This window comes from Phocoena phocoena, chromosome 12 (genome assembly GCF_963924675.1).
Source record: "Phocoena phocoena chromosome 12, mPhoPho1.1, whole genome shotgun sequence".
Taxonomy (NCBI): domain Eukaryota; kingdom Metazoa; phylum Chordata; class Mammalia; order Artiodactyla; family Phocoenidae; genus Phocoena; species Phocoena phocoena.
In genome coordinates, this window is record NC_089230.1 from 49,824,629 (window position 1) to 49,852,543 (window position 27,915).

Below are 27,915 nucleotides of genomic sequence, written 5' to 3' on the forward strand. Positions count from 1 at the left end.
AACAAGAATGCAATCATTTATTATTTGGGGCTCTTAGGAGGTCATTAGGCACTAATTTTAAAATACTACAATTTGACACTTTATAGAGGCTAGAAACATAATTCAAAATTTCATAAAGGTATATTAAATTAAAACCACTTTAGATAGTTCAAGATCTCACTGACAAAGTTCATTTAAGGTGACAGTTTTGCTACTGTGTTACTGTTCCCACATGATATCATCTCTTCTCAATTTCATTTGAAGATTATGGACTCGTATTGGACGAAAGTTGCTGTTATTTTGAGGAGAGTTAGTTAGCAAACATTTTCTGGGGCTATTTTTTATGTTCTTTGATCCTTTACAGTTGCTATCTTCTTTCTGAATAGCTGAAGCTTCACTTATCTTCAAATTCTGAACCTTTTGCTGCAGTTTGCGGACCTGGAGAGAAAAAAATCGAACATTTTAGTGAAAAATATACTTAAAATATACCTTACAGTAGATGGATTGGATTGATGGTTTAAAGATTATGTGAAATTAAAAAGTTTGTTAAGTCTTTATTTATTGAATACCTATTACATGCCTAACACTGTGCTAGTTAGATAGAAATATAATGAATAAAACAATCTTTGCTTTCAAGGAGTTTACTGCTCTTATTAGTGAAATCAAAGCATATATGTGACAACTAGAGAATAATTCAAGCCACAATAACTTTGAGTAGGACAAAAAGTATATATCTGAGAAGGCTAAAAGTAGGACAAGATCAATGTGGGCTGGAGAAGCTGAGAGGAAGGAATGTTTATGTAAGATATGAAATGGGAAAAATCTGCAGAACAGGGAGGTGAGAGAAGGACCTTTCAGGTGATATTAACAACAAAGCGAAGATTTGGTGCTAGGAATGGACATCAAGTTTATAGAGTCTATATATATATATTTTTTTTTAATTTAAAGTATTCATGAATTTAAAGTACTACTGAATGCCAGTTTAAAAAAAAAGGCAAAGGAATAACTTTATCTCATTGAGGAGTATCTAGTAATGATTGGGTAGACAGAATCAAACAAAACAAAACTTATAAACTAGTCAAAACCTATTTCTTCAAAGTCCAGTCCATTACTCAATCTTTTTAAAATTTTTAAATATTTATTTAATTAAATTAATTTATTTATTTTGGCCAGGCCACACGGCTTAGCTCCCCAATCATGGATCCAACCTGTGCCCCCTGCAGTGGAAGCGCAGAATCCTAACCACTGGACCGCCAGGGAATTCCCTCCATTACTTAATCTATTTCACTTAAGCACAGCCTAATTTGTAGAGCTGGTCTAGACATTGGCTAAGTATCTGGTGTTCTATTTGTCTAAAAATGCTTGAAATTTTATACTGCTATAGTTACTTTGGAATATAAATAATATTTTCAAAATATTATGTACACACTTCCTAAATTAAAAAAAAAAGACTATTCTTCTATTCCTTTCAAGTTTCTCCTGTGTGATTCTAAGAAAGTATACAAGTTATATAATCTTCACCCTAACACAATCATACAAAAAATTTACTTACTATAGACTTAAAAGCCAGTAAAGTGAAAATGTTTGCTTCAAAATTTCATTTCCTTCTTTCTTTCTTTATTGGCCATAGAAGAGTAAAGGCAGTAAAATTCTGCATTCTTTATTACTTTCCTATAAAAGTGGGGAAGGCTTAATTGTGAGGTTAATATATCACCAACTTATATGAATGCTGATTATTCCATAGGCAGATAGCTACATGATATGACCTGAGGGTTCCTGGAAAGATTTTCTCTGCTTTCTGTTCCAGTAGCATAATCGTACTAAGAATGGAGTCATTGTCTTGGGATAAAGTATAATATTCCATGATTTTTTCATTAAAATATTAAAACTGTTATGCCATTCTTAGCTGTTAAGAATTTACACACAAGGATAGAGTCCCCCTCATCACCCCTCTAGAGCTAGGTGAGCACAGGTCCCCAGGGAATGGAACACAGCATAGCTTGTTCTGGGAAACTGGAAATAGCAGTTTTAGAGTTGGGGTACTGCTTCAGAAGCCAGGTTTATATATGCATTAGACACCTGTTGACATAAGGGGCTTATTAAGGCATTAGGGAAGAGAGGGATAAGGGGAAAGAATGCTAAAAGGATAACTGGGAGAGCTGTAAAGCAAATCTAGCCTACCTCTTAACTTTCCCAAACTTATTTTTGAATACATAACTAAACTTTCTTTTCTTTTCTTTTTTTGGCCACACCATGAGGCTTGCAGTATCTTAGTTCCCCAACCAGGGATTGAACCTGGGCCCCAGCAATGAACGGGCCGAGCCCTAACCACTGGACCACCAGAGAATTTCCCAGAACTAAATTTCCTTGTTTCCTTTTCTTTGTATTATCTTGGAGAGTTACATAGGAGGCCATGTTATTTCAATGGACAGATGACTCTATAATAAGCCTAAGGGATTCCTATCTATCATCTTTTCTCTAAGCCATACATACAGGCCTCAAATTTGGAAGGTCATACAGAGGTATAACACTGAATCCAGATACATTATCTTTTCATTAAAATCTTTTACTAAAGCCTCTTACATTGTCTTGATGCTTCATTAGTTTAGAAATTTGTTCTCCTTTAATTTCCATTTTCTTGACTAAATATTCTAGTTCACATTCTATGTTTTCACAGACTGATTGGCTTTCAGTTTCTTTCATTTGATTCAGCAGGTCTTGGTACTCCCTATGAAAGAAAAGCAAATATCAAGCACTATTACAGTTTATAGTATATGTCTTTGTCACAATTAGACAATATTCTGTTCAATCATAAATTTTAATCAGAGTTAAATATTAACCTTCAAAGACAGTCTCTTTCTGTAGGGTTATCAAATTAAATCTATGGTAATTACAAACAGGCTCTTATGATTTGAGATTAGACATATTTAGAAATATATTAGACTTAGGACCTTAAAGAATCTTAAAAAAAAGGTCTGAATCCTTGATGTTTACAGTTAAATGTAGTAAAATATTCTGATGTCCTTAGCTAGAGGCATTAAGGGACTCTTTTTCATTCCAAGTTTGGAATTCTTAATGTAGAATCTGTGGAAGAATTCCAGCTATAGAAGTATTTGCCTGAGAAATCCCTAGATTTGGTGATAGGTTACTCAAAGAAAAACTGCCAATAGAACTAGTTATATCTTCTACAGAGGTCTTAGTTCAACTAGCTGGCCGCCCAAATCACATATTTTCTGGAATTTTTGTTGAATATATATTTAAACTTGAAGCTTAAAATATATATCCCATAAAGAATATTGTTTACTATGGATGCTTCAAACTTGTAATGCAGACCAGCCAGAATCTAAAACAAGAAATTGCTTTCCTATTTGTCTAATGAAATCATTCATTTAACTAAAAAGATTATAAAAAACAAATGGAGAATCTTTCTTATAAAAGTATTTGTGAGTTACAATTTAAGGTCACCAGACTCCATTTGTTAGAATGACAGAAATATTTGTCTATCAGTTCAGATCTTGGGAATACAGAAACACTTTAAATTGGAAAAAGTAGTAATTACACATAGATAATAAAAATGCAATTTAAATACAACAAATATAATGAAAAATCAATGACAACAAATCTGTAGATCAAAATAAATCCAAATGGCTAAGTAAGACTTTTAAGAATTTATAAGTGGCATTGTTTGAAAGACTGAGAAGAAAAAAAGATACCTAAATATCTTGCTACTTCTTCTGATAAATACTTACATAGTCATTTGGTCCAGCTCATCTTGCATTGCCATCAAAAGTTCAGACAAATTGTTACAAATGGAAATGGACTTTTCTGAGTCAGAAGGTACAGCTTCACATTGAGAAGTTGATTTAGAAGGCTTGTAGAGACATCTAGGTTCAGAAACTTCAGCCAGTTTCTGAAGGCTATGTGGCCTGTAATGTTGCATTGTCTGCAGGTTTTGGGTACTTGCATTCCTGGAATGGCCTGCACTGGCAGACTTCGGGGGGGAAAAGAAATAGCTGAGAATGATTTTAAATAACTGATGGCATTTAAATAGCACTTACAACAAAGCCTGAGTTTATCTGACCAAGTATCCTCATTTTTCCCCCTCTCACCTTCTCAGCCACAATAGGCAGTGATCCAAACTTTGAATAAATTTGCTGAGGTGGTCCTCTCTTTAAACATTTAGTTTTCTAAATATTGACAAGGGAAAAAGTAAACAAAAAATATTTAAAAAGACATTTATCAAATGCAACATTATTAGCCATTAGGAAAATGCAAGTTACAATGAAACATCACTATACACCTATTAGAACAGCCAAAAAAAAAAGTGACACCACCAAATGCTGGCAAGGATGTGGAGAAACCAGATCACTCATATGCACAAAATAATGCAGGCACTTTGGAAGACAGTTTGGAAGTTTCTTATAAAACTAAACATGTAGTTATCATATGATTTAGCAATTGCACTTTTAGACATTTATCCCAGAAAAATGAAAACTTATGTTCACACAAAAACCCGTATACAAATGTTTATAACTGCTTTATTTGTGATCGCCTAAAACTAAAAACAATCCAAATATCCTTCAATAGGTAAATGGTTAAACTGTGGCACATCCATAACATGGAATACTACACAGAAACTTTTAAAAATGTATTAATACTTGGGTGGATTGCAAGGGAATTGGCTGAGCAAAAAAAGCCTCTCAAAAGGTTACATACTGGGCTTCCGTGGTGGTGCAGTGGTTAAGAATCCACCTGCCAATGCAGGGGACATGGGTTCGAGCCCTGGTCACGGAAGATCCCATATGCCGCGGAGCAACTAAGCCCGTGCGCCACAACTACTGAGCCCACGTGCCACAATGAAGCCCGTTTGCCTAGAGCCCATGTTCCTCAACAAGAGAAGCCACAGCAACAAGCCCCCACACCATAATGAAGAGTAGCCCCCACTAGCCGCAACTAGAGAAAAGCCCACATGCAGCAACGAAGACCCAACGCAGTCAAAAATAAATAAATCTTTTTAAAAAAAGGTTACATACTGTATGATTATATTTATATAGCATTCATGAAATAAAATTATAGAGATGGTAAACAGATTAGAAAATGCTAAGGGTTAGGGAGCAGGATGATGTGTAACTATAAAGGAATGGAATGAAGAAACCTTATAGAGGTGGAATAGTGCTGTATCTTCATTGTGGTGATGGTTACATGAATATACACATGTGATAAAACTATATAAAACTACATATACTCACACACACACATACATATACACACACAACTAAGTGAATAAAAAACTACTGAAATCTCCATAAGTTCTGTGTATTGTACCAATTTCAATTTCCTGGACTTTATACTATATTTATGAAAGATGTTACCATTGGGGAAAACTGGCTGAAGATACATGGGACCTCCCTTTATATTTTTTTGTTATCTCCTGTGAATATATAATTTTTCAAAATAAAAAGTGAAAAACAAAAATAGACACTTATGGTTAGGATATGGAACAATGGTAACTGCTGATTGGAACATAAACTGGTCCAATCACTTTGGACATTATCTCGTAAAGCTAAGGTGCATAACACTTATGGCCCAGCATCTTAGAGAAACCCCTGAACACATGCACCAAGAGGTATGAACAAGAAAGTTCTTAACAGTGTTTTTTATAATAACAAAAAGTGAGAAACAAACCAAATGATCACTGAAAGGAGAAAGGAAAAAATATTTTTAGCAATAAAAAGCAGCAAACCATAGGTATATGCATCAATTGGAAGAATCTCATAAACTTAATGCTGAGTGGAAAAAGAAAGCTGCTGAAAAAAAAAAAAAAAAAAAAGAAAGCTGCTGAAGAACACGAACAGAATAAGTCCATTTACATAAAGTTCAAAGCATAACCCTAAAACATGTATTTCTTAGGAATACTTATTTGGCAAAGTAATTATTTTTTTAAAAGCCAGAGGATGATAAAAGCAAAATCAGAATTGTGGTTAATCCTTGGACGGAGGGAATACAATTTAGGAGAGATATATGCTGGGGCTTAACAGTGCTGGTAATGTTCTATTTCTTAAGCTGGGTGGTCAGTATACCAAGTGCTAATTTCATTATTATCCTTCGAGCAGACATTTTTTGTTATGTATACTTCATGAAACATTTTTAAAAAGACACTGCTGAACTACATTCTTTTTTTTTTTTTTTTTTTTTTTTTTGCGGTACGCGGGCCTCTCACTGCTGTGGCCTCTCCCGTTGCGAAGCACAGGCTCCGGACGCGCAGGCTCAGCGGCCATGGCTCACGGGCCCAGCCGCTCCGCGGCATGTGGGATCTTCCCGGACCGGGGCACGAACCCGTGTCCCCCGCATCGGCAGGCAGACTCTCAACCGCTGCGCCACCAGGAAAGCCCTGCTGAACTACTTTCTTAAATGATTTCACTATTTTTGTAGGAAGGATTGAACTAGGGTGGCCAATTGTCTCAATTTGCCCATGATACAGGATTTTCAGTACTAAAACCAGGAAAGTCACAGGCAAACTGGGGTGAATTGGTCACTCTAGTTAACACTTCACCAAGAGAATAATCAATAAACTGAGCATATTCCATAATGAAAACAAAATATTCCCAACTCTAAATGAAAATTTAGATATCTTAACTATTATAAACATTCAATTTTTTTCCCTGAAAATTAAAGAAGTAAAATGGCTTAGAGGTAGAGAAATCACAAGTTTGTGAGTCAGTTCTTATTCACTCAGAGTTGCTTGGTGAACCTGGACAATCATTCAACCTCTGTACTTCAGGAATGGTAATTTCAAGTAATGGAAAACAATGGTCTGGTCTAAGGCTATTTCAAGCAGTTATAATTAAGAGTAAAAGAAATTTAATTCTTTTAGTTACTATATTGGATGAGATCTCTGATTGATTACAGTCTAACCTTTTAAGAGAATAATGAAAACATCACAGGAAAGGCTTCCATCATCTTGCTTACCACATTCAAACAGCCTGATTCTTTACTTCCAAGCTCACCTTATACTGTTGTCGCTTACCATCTAGAAGTATAGCTCTAATCATTTGCCTACAAGCCTTCAATGGTTCCCAATGACTTATAGGAATAAAAGTTCAAATTCTTAACATGGCATTGAAGATCAGTCATAATCTCACCTCAAGCTATATTTTCAATTTCAGTCTCATATGACACCATCTCACACCCAGTACTGGACAATTTCTTATCGTTTCGTGGAAAAACCAACTATACTCTCAGACTGTAAAACACTTCTCCTCATCTCTATCAATACTTACTAATTTTCCAAGGCTGCCTTTAATGCTGCTTCTTGCATGACCCCTTCACATATTCTTTATCTATACAGCACCACAATACTTTGTTTATACCTCCATTAAGTTTTTATTATACTCTGTCTTATATTTGTATATTTATCTGCCTCTCTGTAAATTCCTGTGTTATCTTTTTACTACCTAAAGGTACTAGTCTATGTAAATCAAGATGTATGAATTGAATGAACTACATTCAGGATATGGAGTGTCAGTGAGACAAGCAGGACTCTCATAGAGGTCTCAAAATCAGATCCTACCTTCAGCAAGCAACTAAGTGTCCCTGCCATCTTTAAAGGGAGGCATTATTACAGGCAGATCCTATGAACTTGGGACTTGAACTAACTACTTTTTAAAAGTGATTTTGCTGTTAATTACTTTTTCTTTTCTTCCAGCAGCTACCTTTTCTTTCCTTCATTTCTTTTACCTTGTTTCTCCCTGTACCTTATTAAAATTTTTTTTCCACTAATTCATCAAAGGATGCCATAAAACACAAATACAAAATTAAGTCAATAATTTTTCCACTTGCAAATTACTTATAGTGATTTTCTATTTGGCTTTGCAGCTTCTAATCTTCCTGTAGAGACAAGAAAGAAAACATACTTGAGGAAGGAAATAAGCTAAAAAATCAACATAAATTGCATTGGGAAAATGTTTTTCATTACCGTATTTTGCAAATTCTTTGAAAGAAAAAATCTGTGAAAAATGCAGCCAAACTATTAAATAGTAACTCTTATTTATGGAATAAATGACTAGCTAAAGTTAAGTATAACGTTTCCTCCATTATCGTATCCATAGGGTGAGCCTATGGCAGTGGCCAGAACTTGCAAATAGCATGCTTGGTTCCCACAGCAAAGAACACACACAAACACTACATGCATATTGAGTAAACAGTAATGATGGTCATCAAAACTATAATTTCAGAATCATGAGATTAAAAGGGATTAACATCTTCTTTCTTACCATTATAAATAAGAAAGTTTAATATAATAAACCCCAAACATCAACTCATCTAAACAAAATATTATTGGTAAATCTATAAAGTACTTCCCCAATCTTTATTTTTAGGCAAATCCAAAGGCTATGAGCACAGAAAAAAATAAATAATTTACCTAGAGAAATGACTATAATTTATAATACAATATAATTTAATACTGTATCTTTGTCTTTTTATTGTGCATATATTATATAAAATTGCTTCCAGGATCTATTGTGCTTGTCAGTATCTATTGTGTTGTTTACTGCCTCTTTCGTAAAGTATCCAAAGTACATTTCTCTAACAGTTTAGTACTAGGAAAATGTTTGTCTTTCTAGAAAAACTGGAAGGCTTATTGTTATTTCACAAAGATAGATGTACTGCCTATTATATGCTCCTTTTTGCTTTGGCTGTTAAGAAAACTCAGAGCTAGGTTTTGCACTCAACTGCTGTTAACTTTCTTTAACCTAGGTTTATGGAATTTTCTGTCCTCACACCCCAAAACTCATGTTTTTATGCCCATTTCAAAGCACTGTCTTGTATTATAAATCTTTTCAAATTTTTTTGGAAATGGATATGTATAAATATTAAAAGGGTGAAGAAATAAGTATTAGCAAGAAATAAGTATTAGCAAGATAAGAATAAAGTGTTTGTATACCTTTGAAGATTTCTTCTTTTCCTTGGAGCGCTTTGGATTTGATATGGAAGACATCAAAATTCTACTGATTTCAAGTCCAGTTTGAAGCTACAATATTGAAAAAAAATGTATTAAATTGATTTTTAACAAGTTCCTTCTTCTTCAAAAACATTATAATGAGGATCAGATCTCAATTTATAAAGACAAAATGTTTTTTGAGGAAGAAAAGAAAACCTCAAACACTATTTTTTGTGTGAAAAAGTTACCAGGTCTACTGGTAATTACAATCATTTTCTGTTTTTAAGAGAATGAATTATTTTATATATCTCAAACTGAAAACAATCTATAGCAGGAATTGTTTCAACTGAGAATATATATATGTTTGTCAGAATTTCAAAAGACCAAAAGATCTCTTGGCAATACATCCAAGTATATAAATATACTGGCTGACTTATTGAGAACTTCAGTATTATAGCAAAATAAGACAAAAAGTAACAAGCTAGGAAGCAGAAATTAGAGTCTAGAATACAGGCTTCAGTTAATAAAGTACAATAAAACGTACATGATTTTAATGTGATAGATGATATAGTGCTCTATTTACCTGAGAAGCTTTGTCTTGAAAGAGCTTACGCTGATGTTCTTCTTCCTTTAGTTTTTCCTCTAAATGCTTAATCTTGCCCTGCAAAAGAATAAAAAATCTAGGATTATTATACAAAAACTAAAGCCAAATATCTTATATTCCTTTTCCAAATAGAGTCCTTAGGGTATTGATTCTTGATAGTTTGGTAAATTAAAGCAGAAAGTAAGAAAAAGGAATGGCAAAAGATGCTAAATTTTTCTTGGCTTTCTTCCTATGCTTCTTTACCTGCTATTATATACAAGAAGAAAAAAGGAAAAGCAAAGAATGTATATGCATAGGCTCTTTTAACTTTCATCAACAAAATCATAATAATGAAAAATTGGGAGGTTTTAAAGGTCTAGAACGTCAAACAATTATAGTCTTGGGTCTCAATGTTTCATTCAAAATATAGACAAATTACAACAAACGTCTATTTATGCTGTACTTAGGGAAACAACAGTAATATACATGAAATGATATGATTTGACTCATACCATGTATATACTGTATAACCTTATACACATAAGTATTTCATCTTATATCCATGGTGTAGTGTAGAATAGGAAGACAGTACTATTTCAAAGGGTGAGCTTCCTGAGTGTTGGAAAACTCAAGGAAGGCTTCACAGAGGAAGCAGGACTGGGAGAAAGTCCTATGAAATGGATAGGATTTGGGTGGAAAAGGAGAGGGTATTTCAGGACAGGATCTAGAATAGGCTTAACTTAATTGTAAGTGGTGAAAGGCAATCTTTTCAATATCCTTTAGGTAAATTACTTAACAAATGAAAATGTTCTGCCATTGCAGAAGAAACCAAAACTACAATTTCACATCAAAAGGCAAGCTCATTCATGCTGTGATAGAATATATTAACTTTTCATCTCTATAGGCAGGAATTCATATCTGGATTACTAAAAGTTGTTAATGAAGTTTTACGAATCTAATTTTACTGCATATTCACATACAGTGTAATTATACTTAACACTAAAGATTTATTCCTGGCATCACCACTTCAAAGAAACAAGTAGAAGCTTACCTCAGCAGTTTTCTGAGTTGTTGTAAGTTTAAAACATTCTTTTTCTAAGACGTCAAGCTTTTCAAGTTTTGCTTGCAGCTTCATATGATCCTGTTCTTTTTCCCTTTGAAGCTGGGCCTGGAAAGGAAAAAAACAAAACCTAAGTTTGGCAAGTGATGCCAATGGCTCAAGAGTAATACAATTTCTAAGAATTCAAAGTATAATATAAATCTGTCATAAGAAACACGCACATACATGTACATACTTTAGGTGCTTATGAACAAAAAACAAGAAAATAAAATACTTTTAAAAAACAAATAAAATGTGTAAAAAAAGATATTAGATCAATGGAACAAAATCTTCTATGTATCTTTATATAGTATTTCTTACTATGGAAAACATCATCAGTGAAACGTGTATTAAATAAATAAAGGTGTTATTCACAAGGTGACCAAACCAGTCACTGATTTACCCCCTCTCTAACTATAACATAGCAAAGTAACTATCAGAGGAATAAAACATACAGAGAACTATCTTTTATTAACTTAAAACTGCTCTAAAATATAGTCTATTAAAAAACAAAAACCTGAAACAACCAATAAATAGAGTCTTGGTGACCTGTGGTCTAACATTCAATTGGAGTTATAGAATGAGAGGAGAGAGAAGTCAGACAAGGATAATTATTTGAAGGATAATGGCTAAAAATGTTCCAATTTTGATGAAAAATATTAACTAACATATTCAAGAATCTAAAGCAAACAAACAAAAAATAACCCAAGCAGAATAAATACAAAGAAAACCCCATTTGGGCACATTATCAAATGGTGGAAAACCAGTGATAAAAGGAAAAAAAAGCAGCCTGAGAAATAACACATTATGCACAGAGGAATGAAGATAACAATTCTCATTAGAAACTATGAAATCCAGAGGACAATTGAGAGAACAGCTTTAATGTGCTAAAAGAAAAAAAGCATCAACTAGAATTCTATATCCAGTGAAACTATCCTTCACCAATGATGGTGAAATAAAGCCTTTTCCAGACAAAATCATGCTAAGAGAATTCCCAGCATACTTTTAAAAGAAGTACTTCAGACTAAAGGAAATGACACTAGATGAAAAATTGATTCTACATAAAGAAATAAAAAGCACTGGGAATGGTAAAAATGTGGATAAATATCTCCTTGTTTCTTAATTTTCTTTAAAGGAAAACTGATCATTTAAAGCAGAAACAAAAACAATGTATTGTGAGTTATATAACATATGTAGAAATAAAATATATGAAAACTGTAGCACAAAGGGAGATAAGTAGAAGCATACTGTGGTAAGGATCTAATATTACATGTGAATGTTTAAATACTAATTCATGGCAGACTGTGGTACGTTAAGAACACATATTTTAACCTGTAGAGCAGGTGCTAAAAAGGAGAAGGAGAAGGGAAAAAGTACAAGAAGAGAAGTCAATAGAATATAAGAAGAAACCACTAGAGAACTTAAAAAATATTTTTAGCTGAAAGATAATGAAAATATAAAATATCAAAATCTGTGGGATGCAAGTAAAGCAATGTTTACAGGGAACTTGATAGTTTTAATCACAAGGTATAACATTTAAAAAGAAATAATAAAAGTTTTAAATTCAATAATCTAAGTTTCTAACATACAAAGGTAGGGAAAAAATAGCAAATTAAACCCTACATAAATAGAAGGAAGGAAATAATAAAAATGAAGTGGAAATCAATGAAATAGAACTTAAAAAAAATTTCTTTTGAAAAAATCAATAAAGTTGATAAAGTGATAGGTAGAGTGATAATTTTAAAAGGAGCAAAAATACAACTTAGTAATATCAGGAATGAAAGAGGGACTTCTCTAAAGACACAAGAAGAAACAAAAATCTGAGTAGCCCAATCTCTGTTACAAATAAATTGAATTCATTATTCAAAAACACTTTACATTTAAAGAAAACTCCAGTCCCAGATAGCATCTATCAAATTTGAATTCTATCAAATATTTATGGAGGAAATAATACTACTCTTATACAAGGTCTTCCAGAAAATAGAAGAAGGAATCTTCCCAACTAATTTTATGAGGCCAACAAAACCATAACACCAAAACCAGACATTATAAGAAAATTACAAACCAACATTCCTCATGGACAAAGGCACAAAAATAGTTAAGCAAAATATTAGCAAACTGAATCAAGTGATGTAAAAAAAGAATACTATTTTAAGATTGATTGGGGTCTATACCAGGAATGCAATGTTGGTTAACATTTGAAAATCAAACGGTGTAACTTAGCATGTTAACAGAAGGAGTGAAAAAAATCATATGACCCTTTCACTAGATGTAGAAAAAGCAATTCACAAAATTTGATACCCATTCACAATAAAAGCTTTTAGCAAACTAAGAATAGAAAGTAATTTCCACACCTTGATAAGGAACAACTATGAAAAACCTAGAGGTAATATCCTAGTGAAAGACTGGCATCTTTCTCCCAAAGATCAGAAACAAAACAAAGATGTCAGTCCTTACTACTCCTAATTAACACTACACTAGCTGTAATAGCCAGAGCAATAAAGTATGAAAAAGAAATAAAAGCCAAAAAATTTGGAAAAGGAGAAATAAAGCTGTCTTTATTCACAGATGACATGATTGTGTATAAAGAAAATCCTTTGAAAATATGAAAACTACTAGAATAAATTTAGCAAGCTGCAGGATACAAAGTCACATAAAAATCAATTACATTTTTATATGCTAGTAATAGAAAAATGAAACAAAAGTCCAATATTGCTCATAATAACATTAAGAATACAAAGTTCTTAGAGATAAATTTAACAAAAGATGTGCAAGATCTCTCATAGAAACTACAAACCATTATGAAGAGAAAGTAAAGAAGACTGAAATAATAGAGAAATATACTATGTTCATGGATCAGAAGATTCAATATTTTCGAGTTATCAATTTTTCCCCAAATGATCTATAGATTTAACAATATCCCGATCAAAATCTCAGCAGACTTATTTTTTTAGAAAATGTTACACTGGTTATAAAATTTATATAGAAGTGCAAAGGATCTATAATAACAACAAAAAGAACAAAGCTGGAAGATTCACACTACTTGATTTCAAGACTTATTATAAAGCTACATGGTGTTAGTGTAAGAATAGACCAAAAGATAATACAGAGTCCCAGAAACAGACTTTATCTATCTTTGCCAATTGATTGTTGACAAAGGTGCCCAATGAATTCAACAGGAGAAAAGAAATCTTTTAACAAGTGGTGCTGGAACAACTGGGCATCCACATGGAAAAAATTTAACGTTGAATATTTCCTCTCACCATACAAAAATTAATTCCAGATGGATCACAGGAAAAAAAATGAAAACAAAAAGCTTTTAGAAGAAAATATTTTGGAAAACAGTTTCACAGTTTCTTATAAACATACTACCTTGTGGTTCAGCACTACCATGCTACCTTGTGGTTCAGCAATTCTACTACTATTTATCCAAGAGAAATTAAAACATATGGTCACAAAATAATTTGTACAAGAATGTCCATAGCAGCTTTATTCATAATATCTCCAAACTGTCCATAGCAGCTTTATTCATAATATCTCCAAACTTTATTCATAATATCTCCAAACAAGCCAAATGTCCATCAACAGAAAAATGGATAACCAACTTGTGGCATATCTATATAATGAAATTCTATACAGCAATAAAAGGAATGAACTACTGATACATAGAGCAACATGGATTAATCCAAAAAACTTTATGTTAAACCAAAGAACCAGACACAAAAAAGTACATTTTCTATGATCCAATTTATATGAAGTTCTAGGACAGGCAAACTTAATCTGAAGTAAAATAAATCAGAATAGTAGTTGTGTTGTTGGGAGGTGGGTATAGAACAGGGAATAACTTGGCAGAGATATAAGAAAATTTCTGGGGTGATAAAAATGTTCTGTTGGACTTCCCTGGTGGCACAGTGGTTGGGAATCTGCCTGCCAATGCAGGGGACACAGGTTCAAGCCCTGGTCCAGGAAGATCCCATATGCCATGGAGCAACTGGGCCCATGCGCCACAACTACTGAGCCTGCACTCTACAGCCTGTGTGCCACAACTAAGCCCACATGCCACAACTACTGAAGCCTGCGTGCCTGGAGCCCATGCTCCGTTAACAGGAGAGGCCACCACAATGAGAAGCCTGCACACTGCAATGAAAAGTGGCCCCCACTCGCCGCAACTAGCAAATGCCCGCACACAGCAATGAAGACCCAATGCAGCCAAAAATAAATAAATAAATGAATTTATTAAAAAAAAGTTCTGTTATTTGGTAGGACTATGGATTACATGAGCATATTCATTTATCAATAATCACTGAACTGTACATTTAAGACCTGTGTATTTCACTAGATGTAAATTATACTTCAATAAAAACATTTAAAAAATGGTTAAAAGTCACTGATCTACAATATTTAGCTAGCATAGGAATTTCTATGTTATTTTATAAGGTAAAATGTGAATAGGTGAATAGACAGATATCTTGTGCTTTTAACTGGCATTTCCCTGGTTACTAATGAGATTGATCAAGTTTTCTATAAATGTATGACCATTTGTGATTCCTTTTATCCTGCAAAATGCCTCTTCATAACTTTGCCCACTTTTCTACTGCTTTGTTACTTTTAGCATCTTGCCTAAAAAATCTCCCTTAACTCCAAGGTCATAAGGATATTGTTCTGTATTTGCTCTTAAAAATTCCAACGTTTACATTTAAGTCTTTAATCCATCTGGAATTGATTTTTCTGTATGGTAGGGATCAATTTCTTTCTGTTTTTTTTTCTCACACAGATAAACAATTTTCCCAAAACTGTTTACTGAAGTCTGACTTTTCTCCAATGTTCTGCAGTGGCATCCTTGTTTTATATTGAGTTTCCACATAAGTGTGTCTGACTATATCCTATTCCTTTATTCGGGTGTCTATCCATACAAATACCATGTTAATTTTTATTTTAATTTTTATTTATTTTTTTGCGGTATGTGGGCCTCTCACTGTTGTGGCCTCTCCCGTTGCAGAGCACAGGCTCTGGACGCGCAGGCTCAATGGCCATGGCTCATGGGCCCAGCCACTCTGCGGCATGTGGGATCTTCCCGGACCGGGGCACGAACCTGTGTCCCCTGCATCGGCAGGCGGACTCTCAATCACTGCGCCACCAGGGAAGCCCTATCCTGTTAATTTTGATAGCATCAATACAGTAAGACCTCACCTTATTCTTCTTCAGAATAGCTTGGCTACTCTTGGACCTTTCCTTTTTATATAAATTTTAGAATCACTTTTCCAGTTCCTTGAAAAACCTATTAAATTCTTGCCCATTAAAATCCAGTATTGACTGGTACTTTACCCATTTCCAACATAAAGCAAAGATCTTAGAACAGTTAAACTATATTTACCAGTTCCTAATTTATGAGCTTCTGTTCTCATTAATTTTAATCCTTTATATATATTTAAATACATAAATAAAACATTATTATTGCTGTTTTATACAATATTCATTTAGATTTACCCATATATTTACCATCTTCGTTGTTCTTCATTCCTTCCTGCATCTCTGACCTTCCATCTAAGACACCTTTCCTTCTGTCTGAAAAATGTCCTTCGGTGTTTCCTTAGAATGTATCTCCTAGTAACAAACTATCTCAGATTTTGTCAGTCTTAAAATGTCTTCACTTTACCTTTATTTCTGAAGGATATTTCCCCCAGGCATTGGACTCTAGATTGGTAGTTATTTTCTTTTACTGCCTTAATTATATCCATTTTCTTCCAGATTCAGTATTTTCAGTTGAGAAGTCCACTGTTACTTTAATTGCTGTCCTTTTGAACATACCCTTCCCCCGCCCCCCAGCAGCTTTTAGGATTTTATTCTTGTCTTATTTCTTTTTATTTTTCCTACTTTGGTTTTATCTTCTTGAATCTGTGGTCTGATTTTTTTTTAAATCAATTTTTTAAAATTCCCAGCCATTATCTCTTCAAATATTGTTTCTGTCCTATTCTTTCTCTTTTCCTTTTGGAACTCCAATCACAGATATATTTGACCTCACTCTAACTTCTGCCTCTTACTCTCTTTTCTAAATTTACTATTGTTTTGTCTCTTCATTGATCTGGACAGTTTCAGCATCTAGTTCACTAATTATCTCTACTAATCTGCTATTAGATCCACCATTAAGTTCTAAATTTCACTTACTGTATTTCTTAGTTCTACAATTTTTATTTGGTTCTTTCTCAAATCTGCTCTGCCATTTTATGGTTTCTAATGCTCTACTGAAAATTTTGTTCCTATCTTCTGTCTCCTTGATTTTAGCAAGCATAATTATTTTAGTCTCCCTCTTCCAGAGCCAGTACCTAGCTGGAGATAACTTATGAGAGTGTTTATATAGTCTGTTATGTATGCTATCTCTTTTCATAGTACTTTATCTCCTTCTCCCTGTTTATCTTTGACTGAAAGTTTCTCACTATGTAGAAGAGATGTATATAGAAATAATTTGAGGTCCTTGGGAACATTAGCCATCCAGGATCACTTTAATCCAATTTCGGGGACTAAGATTTTCTGGATTACTCTGATAACCTAGAGCAGAGCTGTAATCTGGGTTGTTTTTTTTCTTGTTCACCATTACAAAGCATTCAGAGCACAGAAGATATACCACAGTTCCTACTCTTGGCAGGCCGTGGACTCTAATTTCCTTAGCCCCATAAACATGGCTTTCAAAAGTATTATTTAGCCTCTCAACAGACTCTTCTGGAATCAGAAATGCCCTAAGAAGGAAGGGACCTGAAACTAACCTCTCTAGAGCTCAACTTCTTTGGATTTAAGTCTGCACACAGATTTTTGAATTGGTGATTTTACATCACCTTGTTAACTCTACAATGCCTTTGTGTACTTTCTTTTCTTCCTTTCTTCCTCTCTCTCCCTTTCTTTTTTTTTTTTTTTTTTTTTTTTTTTTTGTTTGTTTGTCTGTTTGTTTGTTTGTTTGTTTGTTTTGCAGTACGCGGGCCTCTCACTGTTGTGGCCTCTCCCGTTGCGGAGCACAGGCTCCGGACGCGCAGGCTCAGTGGCCATAGCTCACAGGCCCAGCCGCTCCGCGGCATGTGGGATCTTCCCGGACCGGGGCACGAACCTGTGCCCCCTGCATCAGCAGGCAGACTCTCAACCACTGCGCCACCAGGGAAGCCCCTCTCCCTTTCTTTTTAATTTTCTGTCCAGTTTTTTGTATTTTCCTCTACAAAAAGGTTGGTCCAAATGACCTAGTATGTATCACCGTAACTGGAAATTTCCTATATACAGCTTTATATCCTATTTAAGATTTTTAATATGACAATCTACCCATGACATTAAATATTCTTTAAAAACATATTATAGGAGGCTCGGGCTTCAGTCGGGGCGCAGGGAGAGGACTGGGGTTGGCGGCGTGAACCCAGCCTTCAGGGGGTTAGTGCACCGCGGCTAGCCAGGAGGGAGTCCGGGGAAAAGTCTGGACCTGCCGAAGAGGCAAGAGACTTTTTCTTCCCTCTTTGTTTCCTGGTGCGAGAGGAGATGGGATTAAGAGCGCTGCTTAAAGGAGCTCCAGAGACGGGCGTGAGCCGAGGATAAAAGCGCGGACCCCAGAGAGGGGCATGAGATGCTAAGGCTGCTGCTGCCGCCACCAAGAAGCCTGTGTGGGAGCACAGGTCACTATCCACACCCCCCTTCCGGGGAGCCTGTGCAGCCCGCCACTGCTAGGGTCCCGGGATCCAGGGGCAACTCCCCCGGGAGAACGCACGGCGTGCCTCAGGCGGGTGCAAAGTCCCGCAGGCCTCTGCCGCGCAGGCTCATCCCGCACTCTGTGCCTCGCCACGCCCCCCCGCCCCCCGCCCCGCGGCCTGAGTGATCCAGAGCCCCCGAAGCAGCTGCTCCTTTAACCCCGTCCTGTCTGAGCGAACAACAGATGCCCTCCGGGGACCTACACGCAGAGGCGGGGCCAAATCCAAGCTGAGCCCCTGGGAGCTGTGAGAACAAAGAAGAAGAGAAAGGGAAATCTCTCCCAGCAGCCTCAGAAGCAGCGGATTAAAGCTCCACAATCAACTTGATGTACCCTGCACCTGTGGAATACATGAATAGACAACGAATCATCCCAAATTGAGGAGGTGGACTTTGAGAGCAAGGTTTATGATTTTTTTCCCCTTTTCCACTTTTTGTGAGTGTGTATGTGTATGCATCTGTGTGAGATTTTGTCTGTATAGCTTTGCTTCCACCATTTGTCCTAGGGTTCTATCCGTCCGTTTTGCTTTTTTTAAAAACTTTTTTCTTAATAATTAATTTTTATTTTAATAACTTTATTATATTTTATTTTATTTTAGTTTAGTTTATCTTCTTTCTTTCCTTTTTTCCTTCCTTCCCTCCTTTCTTCCTTCCTCCCTCCCTCCCTACCTCCTTTCTTTCTTTCTTTCCCTTTCTTTCTTTTTCTTTCTTTCTTCCTTCCTTCCTTCCTTTCTTCTTCTAATTCTTTCTTTCTACTTTTTATCCCTTTTATTCTGAGCCGTGTGGATGAAAGGCTCTTGGTGCTGCAGCCAGGAGTCAGTGCTGTGCCTCTGAGGTGGGAGAGCCAACTTCAGGACACTGGTCCACAAGAGACCTCCCAGCACCACACAATATCAAACGGTGAAAATCTCCCAGAGATCTCCATCTCAACACCAGCACCCAGCTTTACTCAATGACCAGCAAGCTACAGTGCTGGACACCCTATGCCAAACAACTAGCAACACAGGAATACAACCCCACCTATTAGCAGAGAGGCTGCCTAAAATCATAATAAGTCCATAGACACCCCAAAACACACCACGAGACGTGGACCTGCCCACCAGAAAGACAAGATCCAGCCTCATCCACCAGAACACAGGCACTAGTCCTCTCCACCAGGAAGCCTACACAACCCACTGAACCAACCGTACCCACTGGGGACAGACACCAAAAACAATGGGAACTATGAACCTGCAGACTGCAAAAAGGAGACCCCAAACACAGTAAGATTAGCAAAATGAGAAGACAGAAAAACACAGAGCAGATGAAGGAGCAAGATAAAAACCCACCAGACCTAACAAATGAAGAGGAAAGAGGCAGTCTACCTGAAAAAGAATTCAGAATAATGATAGTAAAGATGACCCAAAATCTTGGAAATAGAATGGACAAAATGCAAGAAACATTTAACAAGGACCTAGAAGAACTAAAGATGAAACAAGCAACGATGAACACCACAATAAATGAAATTAAAAATACTCTAGATGGGATCAATAGCAGAATAACTGAGGCAGAAGAACGGATAAATGACCTGGAAGATAAAATAGTGGAAATAACTACTGCAGAGCAGAATAAAGAAAAAAGAACGAAAAGAACTGAGGACAGTCTCACAGACCTCTGGGACAACATTAAACGCACCAACATTCGAATTACAGGGGTCCAGAAGAAGAAGAGAAAAAGAAAGGGACTGAGAAAATATTTGAAGAGATTATAGTTGAAAACTTCCCTAATATGGGAAAGGAAATAGTTAATCAAGTCCAGGAAGCACAGAGAGTCCCATACAGGATAAATTCAAGGAGAAATACGCCAAGACACATATTAATCAAACTGTAAAAATTAAATACAAAGAAAACATATTAAAAGCAGCAAGGGAAAAACAGCAAATAACACACAAGGGAATCCCCATAGGGTTAACAGCTGATCTTTCAGCAGAAACTCTGCAAGCCAGAAGGGAGTGGCAGGATATACTGAAAGTGATGAAGGAGAAAAACCTGCAACCAAGATTACTCTACCCAGCAAGGATCTCATTCAGATTTGATGGAGAAATTAAAACCTTTACAGACAAGCAAAAGCTGAGAGAGTTCAGCACCACCAAACTAGCTTTACAACAAATGCTCAAGGAACTTCTCTAGGCAAGAAACACAAGAGAAGGAAAAGACCTACTATAACGAACCCAAAGCAATTAAGAAAATGGGAATAGGAACATACATATCGATAATTACCTTAAATGTAAATGGACTAAATGCTCCCACCAAAAGACACAGATTGGCTGAACAGATACAAAAACAAGACCCATATATATGCTGTCTACAGGAGACCCACTTCAGACCTAGAGACACATACAGACTGAAAGTAAGGGGATGGAAAAACGTATTCCATGCAAATGGAAACCAAAAGAAAGCTGGAGTAGCAATTCTCATATCAGACAAAATAGACTTTAAAATAAAGACTATCAGAAGAGACAAAGAAGGACACTACATAATGATCAAGGGATCGATCCAAGAAGATATAACAATTGTAAATATTTATGCACCCAACATAGGAGCACCTCAATACATAAGGCAAATACTAACAGCCATAAAAGGGGAAATTGACAGTAACACATTCATAGTAGGGGACTTTAACACCCCACTTTCACCAATGGACATATCATCCAAAATGAAAATAAATAAGGAAACACAAGCTTTAAATGATACATTAAATAAGATGGACTTAATTGATATTTATAGGACATTCCATCCAAAAACAACAGAATACACACTTTTCTCAAGTGCTCATGGAACATTCTCCAGGATAGATCATATCTTGGGTCACAAATCAAGCCTTGGTAAATTTAAGAAAATTGAAATTGTATCAAGTATCTTTTCTGACCACAACTCTATGAGACTAGATATCAATTACAGGAAAAGATCTGTAAAAAAATACAAACACATGGAGGCTAAACAATACACTACTTAATAACAAAGTGATCACTGAAGAAATCAAAGAGGAAATCAAAAAATACCTAGATACAAATGACAATGGAAACACGATGACCCAAAACCTATGAGAAGCAGCAAAAGCAGTTCTAAGAGGGAAGTTTATAGCAATACAATCCTACCTTAAGAAACAGGAAACATCTCGAATAAACAACCTAACCTTGCACCTAAAGCAATTAGAGAAAGAAGAACAAAAAAACCCCAAAGTTAGCAGAAGGAAAGAAATCATAAAAATCAGATCAGAAATAAATGAAAAAGAAATGAAGGAAACAATAGCAAAGATCAATAAAACTAAAAGCTGGTTTCTTGAGAAGGTAAACAAAATTGATAAACCATTAGCCAGACTCATGAAGAAAAAAGGGAGAAGACTCAAATCAATAGAATTAGAAATGAAAAAGGAGAAGTAACAACGGACACTGCAGAAATACAAAAGATCATGAGAGATTACTACAAGCAACTCTATGCCAATAAAATGGACAACCTGGAAGAAACGGACAAATTCTTAGGAATGCACAACCTGCCAAGACTGAATCAGGAAAAAATAGAAAATATGAACAGACCAATCACAAGCACTGAAATTGAAACTGTGATTAAAAATCTTCCAACAAACAAAAGCCCAGGACCAGATGGCTTCACAGGCGAATTCTATCAAACATTTAGAGAAGAGCTATCACCTATCCTTCTCAAACTTTTCCAAAATATAGCAGAGGGAGGAACACTCGCAAACTCATTCTATGAGGCCACCATCACCTTGATACCAAAACCAGACAAGGATGTCACAAAGAGAGAAAACTACAGGCCAATATCACTGATGAACATAGATGCAAAAATCCTCAACAAAATACTAGCAAACAGAATCCAACAGCACATTAAAAGGATCATACACCATGATCAACTGGGGTTTATTCCAGGAATGCAAGGATTCTTCAATATACGCAAATCAATCAACGTGATACACCATATTAACAAATTGAAGGAGAAAAACCACATGATCATCTCAACAGATGCAGAGAAAGCTTTCGACAAAATTCAACACCCATTTACGATAAAAACCCTGCAGAAAATAGGCATAGAGGGAACCTTCCTCAACATAATAAAGGCCATATATGACAAACCCACAGCCAACATCTCCTCAACGGTGAAAAACTGAAAGCATTTCCACTAAGATGAGGAACAAGACAAGATTGCCCACTCTCACCACTCTTATTCAACATAGTTTTGGAAGTTTTAGCCACACCAATCAGAGAAGAAAAGGAAATAAAAGGAATCCAAATCGGAAAAGAAGAAGTAAAGCTGTCACTGTTTGCAGGTGACATGATACTATACATAGAGAATCCTAAAGATGCTACCAGGAAACTACTAGAGCTAATCAATGAATTTCATGAAGTAGCAGGATACAAAGTTAATGCACAGAAATCTCTGGCATTCCTAAACACTAAGGATGAAAAATCTGAAAGTGAAATCAAGAAAACACTCCCATCTACCACTGCAACAAAAAAAATAAAATATCTAGGAATAAACCTACCTAAGGAGACAAAAGACCTGTATGCAGAAAATTATAAGACACTGATGAAAGAAATTAAAGAGGATACAAACAGATGGAGAGATATACCATGTTCTTGGATTGGAAGAATCAACATTGTGAAAATGACTATACTACCCAAAGCAATCTACACATTCAATGCAATCCCTATCAAACTACCACTGGCATTTTTCACAGAACTAGAACAAAAACTTTCACAATTTATATGGAAACACAAAAGACCCTGAATAGCCAAAGCAATCTTGAGAACGAAAAACGGAGCTGGAAGAATCAGGCTCCCTGACTTCAGACTACACTACAAAGCTACAGTAATCAAGACAGTATGGTAGTGGCTCAAAAAGAAAAAGATAGATCAATGGAACAGGATAGAAAGCCCAGAGATAAACCCACGCACATATGGTCACCTTATCTTTGATAAAGGAGGCAGGCATGTACAGTGGAGAAAGGACAGCCTCTTCAATAAGTGGTGCTGGGAAACCTTGACAGGTACATGTAAAAGAATGAAATTAGAACACTCCCTAACACCATACACAAAAATAAGCTCAAAATGGATTAAAGACCTAAATGTAAGGCCAGAAACTATCAAACCCTTAGAGGAAAACATAGGCAGAACAGTGTATGACATAAATCACAGCAAGATCCTTTTTGACCCACCTCCTAGAGAAATGGAAATAAAACCAAAAATAAACAAATGGGACCTAATGAAACTTCAAAGCTTTTACACAGCAAAGGAAACCATAAATAAGATGAAAAGACAGCCCTCAGAATGGGAGAAAATATTTGCAAATGAAGCAAATGACAAAGGATTAATCTCCAAAATTTATAAGCAGCTCATGCAGCTCAATAACAAAAAAACAAACAACCCAATCCAAAAATGGGCAGAACACCTAAACAGACATTTCTCCAAAGAAGATATACAGACTGCCAACAAACACATGAAAGAATGCTCAACATCATTAATCATTAGAGAGATGCAAATCAAAACTACAATGAGATATCATCTCACACCAGTCAGAATGGCCATCATCAAAAAATCTAGAAACAATAAATGCTGGAGAGGGTGTGGAGAAAAGGGAACGCTCTTGCACTGCTGGTGGGAATGTGAATTGGTTCAGCCACTATGGAGAACAGTATGGAGGTTCCTTAAAAAACCACAAATCGAACTACCATATGACCCAGCAATCCCACTCTTGGGCATATACCCTGATAAAACCATAATTCCAAAAGAGTCATGTACCAAAATGTTCATTGCAGCTCTATTTACAATAGCCCGGAGATGGAAACAACCTAAGTGTCCATCATCGGATGAATGGATAAAGAAGATGTGGCACATATATACAATGGAATATTACTCAGCCATAAAAAGAAACGAAATTGAGCTATTTGTAATGAGGTGGATAGACTTAGAGTCTGTCATAGAGTGAAGTAAGTCAGAAAGAGAAAGAGAAATATTGTTTGCTAACACATATATATGGAATTTAAGAAACAAAAAAAGGCGTGAAGATCCTAGGGGTAAGACAGGAATAAAGACACAGACCTACTAGAGAATGGACTTGAGGATATGGGGAGGGGAAGGGTAAGTTGTGACAAAGCGAGAGAGAGGCATGGACATATATACACTACCAAACGTAAAATAGATAGCTAGTGGGAAGCAGCCGCATAGCACAGGGAGATCAGCTCGGTGCTTTGTGACCTCCTGGAGGGGTGGGATAGGGAGGATGCGAGGGAGGGAGATGCAATAGGGAAGAGATATGGGAACATATGTATATGTATAACTGATTCACTTTGTTAAAAAAAAATACACAACAAAAAATATATATTATATTATATTACTATAGAAAATATGGTCACCTGTTGTTCTAGGATCATATTCTTCTCTCGCTCTACGTTGAGAACCATTCTCTTTGTATATTCTAGTTGTTTCTCTAGAAGGGTACAGTGAGACTGGGCTGAGCTTAACTGCATACTTATATCTATGAAAAAGAAAAAGTAATAATGAGTCAGTTAGTTATCACATAGATCAGAGAGTTATAACAAGAAGTGTATTCTATGAATTCAATCAACAGCTAAAAGTTCAAGAGTTCTTTAGTTCTAAATATTGACTCTCCCAAAGTTATGAACATACATTTTGTGTGTATCTCATTAATTATATATAACCAATTTAACGTTGTCTCCTCATAAACACCCAGAGGGCATACTTCTGAAAAGGAAGGATGTCAGTGACCTGTGGGATAACAAAAAACCTGGCTCTTCCTGGGAAACAACACCATCTGGAAAATAGAGGACCTAAAGTCTCTTTCCTAACAATACATTTCTTCTCTTTCAGGAAACTCAGGTATATGCATTCTACCATTCCCATTTTCCTCTGTTCTCGACTACTAACTGCACAGTTAATTCTATTTATAATAAGCAACCTCGTTCTAATTCTTTAATTCGTTACTTTCCTCAGTTCTTTCTTCTACTTTTGTCCAATTACCTTGGGATTTTTTTTTTCCCTCCCTATTTCTTCATTCTATTTATAAGCTGAAACACAAATTTGAACCTTGTTTATGAGGGTGATGTAGTGTTACAAGGAAAAAAAAGCCACAATTTTTAAGTGAAATTATATAAAGAACTTATGTTCTAAATCTCTAAAACAGATGCCCAGAAGTCCTTTTCATAATTTCCACAGAAGCCTCCACCTACCTGTCCATTTCTTCCAATTAATCTTTTAAGTTAAATATAATTTTTTAAGTTAATTTTTATTGTTTTATGTTGTTTAATTACTAGTATTGCTTTATATTTTCTAATTTAAAAAAAACTAGTGAAAATATGAAGTATTCCTATTGTATTATGGGCTAATAACATATTGCATTTTGTTGGTATTCTGAAAATATTATAATTCTTAAACACAATTTGTCTAATTTTTCTTTTAATCTCAAAAATTTATGAACTGGGATAACAGATATAATAGAGGTAACTTCAAAATTATATCCATTTAGTGCAAATACCAAAATGTCTGAGAACAAGCCCTCAACGTTGGAATGCATATAAGAACAAAGATATTTGAGTAAATCTTCTTAGACTGGGCTTATTATTTTTAAGTTGTAAACTTTGGTAACCACTTGTTTCTGAGAACTATTGAATGTTCTTACCTTTTTTCTGCTTTATTAGTTCCTCATGTGCCAGATTTCTCTCCTTTGTTTCATACTCCAAGGCCTTTTTATACTGTGCTGCTTCTCTGGAAAGAATGTTCAGGTTATCTTCAGCTTGTGTTCTCTCTAACTCTAAACGATGAATCTTTTCCTGAAGAGTTTTTAAGGCTAAAATAAGAGCTGTTGAAAAAAAATTTGCCTGATATTTTAAGTGAGAATTTTTGAACACTTAACAATCATAGTAGCATATAAAAGTGAGCAGTATGTTTTTGTTAATGAACCAAAAAAAATAAGTAATTTATATTCCTCATAAAAAAGAAAAATGACAAAACTTTAAAGAGGGACAAATTCTAACATATCTTACAAAAACAATATATTTATGATTGTATTTAGTACTTTCCTAAATTTGAGATATGAGAAAGCTAATAATCACTAAATTTAATAAAATAAATATATTCAAATTAAGGCAAAAAGATATATATATATGTATATGTATATATGTGTGTGTGTGTATATATGTATATGGAGAGAGAGAGAGAGAGAGACAGAGACAGAGAGACAGAGAGGGAGAGAAAGGGAGGAAGGTTGGGAGGCATAAGAGTCTGAGCATGGATAAAGAAAATTAAAATATAGTGCCCACTAATTAACAAGGAAACTTAGGTTTAAAGTTAAAAGTTTTTCTCAGTTCTTCATGTATTCAGTTTCAGTCAAACCAGAAACATTTATTGTTTCTTTGTCTAAGATATAATGTTAATAATTAGGACATATGAGATAGAACATAGTTTCTTCCATTAAGAAAAAATTACAACCTAGTGGTTTAACTGATGTCAGGCTTGAAAGATTATAAGTGTTACACATGTACTACTGTGATTTCTTTTCAGCTATATTAATATCTTCATGATTCAGATAAGCTCAGAGTTATAAAATTTTCAAATATTGTCTTACATTTTCTTCTCAGTTACAACTTTAAATTATAAAAAACTAGAGATAAATGGAATATAAATAAATGTTATAAGTTAACTTTCAAATAGTTTATATCCAATTAGAAAAATGTCTGCTAGAGATTATTTTTTGATTTGGATTACTATTTCTTCAGTTGCTTTGCTCCACAAAGCCAGTCTATTTAATAATGGCAACCATTATTATAAAAGATTAAAAAACAACATGACTATCATCATCTTAGAAAGTAATTTGTAATGGTGTAGGTATGCCTGGAGTCATAAATGTTTTCCTAATTCAATTTTAAGATCCTCCTAAGCTTGTATTTTAAAAGTTATAATACTTGTATTTTGTAGTTACTCCAATGTACTGGATTCATGAAGAATTTTCAAGGGTAATTTCAGATATATGAAACTACTGAATTTAATCCTTGAATAAGACAATTCTACTTAATTTGTTAGTATTCTAATCATCTTGTTTATTAGAAGGAGTCTCCAAATCTGACTTTTTATTCTTCAAAGAGTATTTTCCTATTTTCTAATGATGTTTTAATGAAAAGCCTGTAATATGTGCCTAGCTGGTTATATTAATTTTCATCTTATAGCTGAAGAAGCCAAAATAAAAAAATGTTAAGTAACCTAAGTTTATAGAAACTTTAAGAAACAGAGTCAAAATGAGCAGTTTTACTAAGATTAGTTAAATACACAATCATCTTATTTTCTATATAAAAATGAAAAGTTTTGTATAACATACTTTGTACCATTCCCCTAATGTTAAATAAGATTTTTTATTAGCATTACCTTGGCTATTTGGACTATGAAGCATTTTAGGAGAGGTAACTTCTAAGTTCACAGAATAGTGAGTCTGAGATGATTCATCACTCTGGGCGATTGATGGAACAAACACTCTTTCTGGAGGTTTAAGATAGCTTCCTACTATACTGTGCATTAATTCAGAATCCATTATC

At 35.0% G+C, this 27,915-nt stretch overlaps 1 protein-coding gene across 4 annotated transcripts; it reads right to left on the bottom strand.

Annotated features, from left to right (window-relative positions):
* On the bottom strand, positions 1-27,915 carry CEP57L1 (centrosomal protein 57 like 1). 4 transcript variants are annotated; one of them, XM_065888955.1, is made up of 10 exons: positions 27,749-27,915; positions 26,010-26,189; positions 24,727-24,848; positions 10,555-10,671; positions 9,504-9,581; positions 8,924-9,010; positions 4,089-4,166; positions 3,729-3,970; positions 2,563-2,707; positions 1-417 (listed from the first exon to the last, which is right to left on the bottom strand). In XM_065888955.1, exons 1-10 carry the CDS (start codon positions 27,909-27,911, stop codon positions 199-201), a joined length of 1,431 nt encoding a protein of 476 aa, XP_065745027.1. In that variant the 5' UTR covers positions 27,912-27,915; the 3' UTR covers positions 1-198. The 4 variants fall into 4 exon arrangements, with proteins under 4 accessions (XP_065745027.1, XP_065745028.1, XP_065745029.1 ...); XM_065888956.1 differs by having other exon boundaries at positions 199-417; positions 3,729-3,922; positions 4,038-4,166; positions 24,727-24,800; positions 27,749-27,911; XM_065888957.1 differs by having other exon boundaries at positions 199-417; positions 3,729-3,922; positions 27,749-27,911.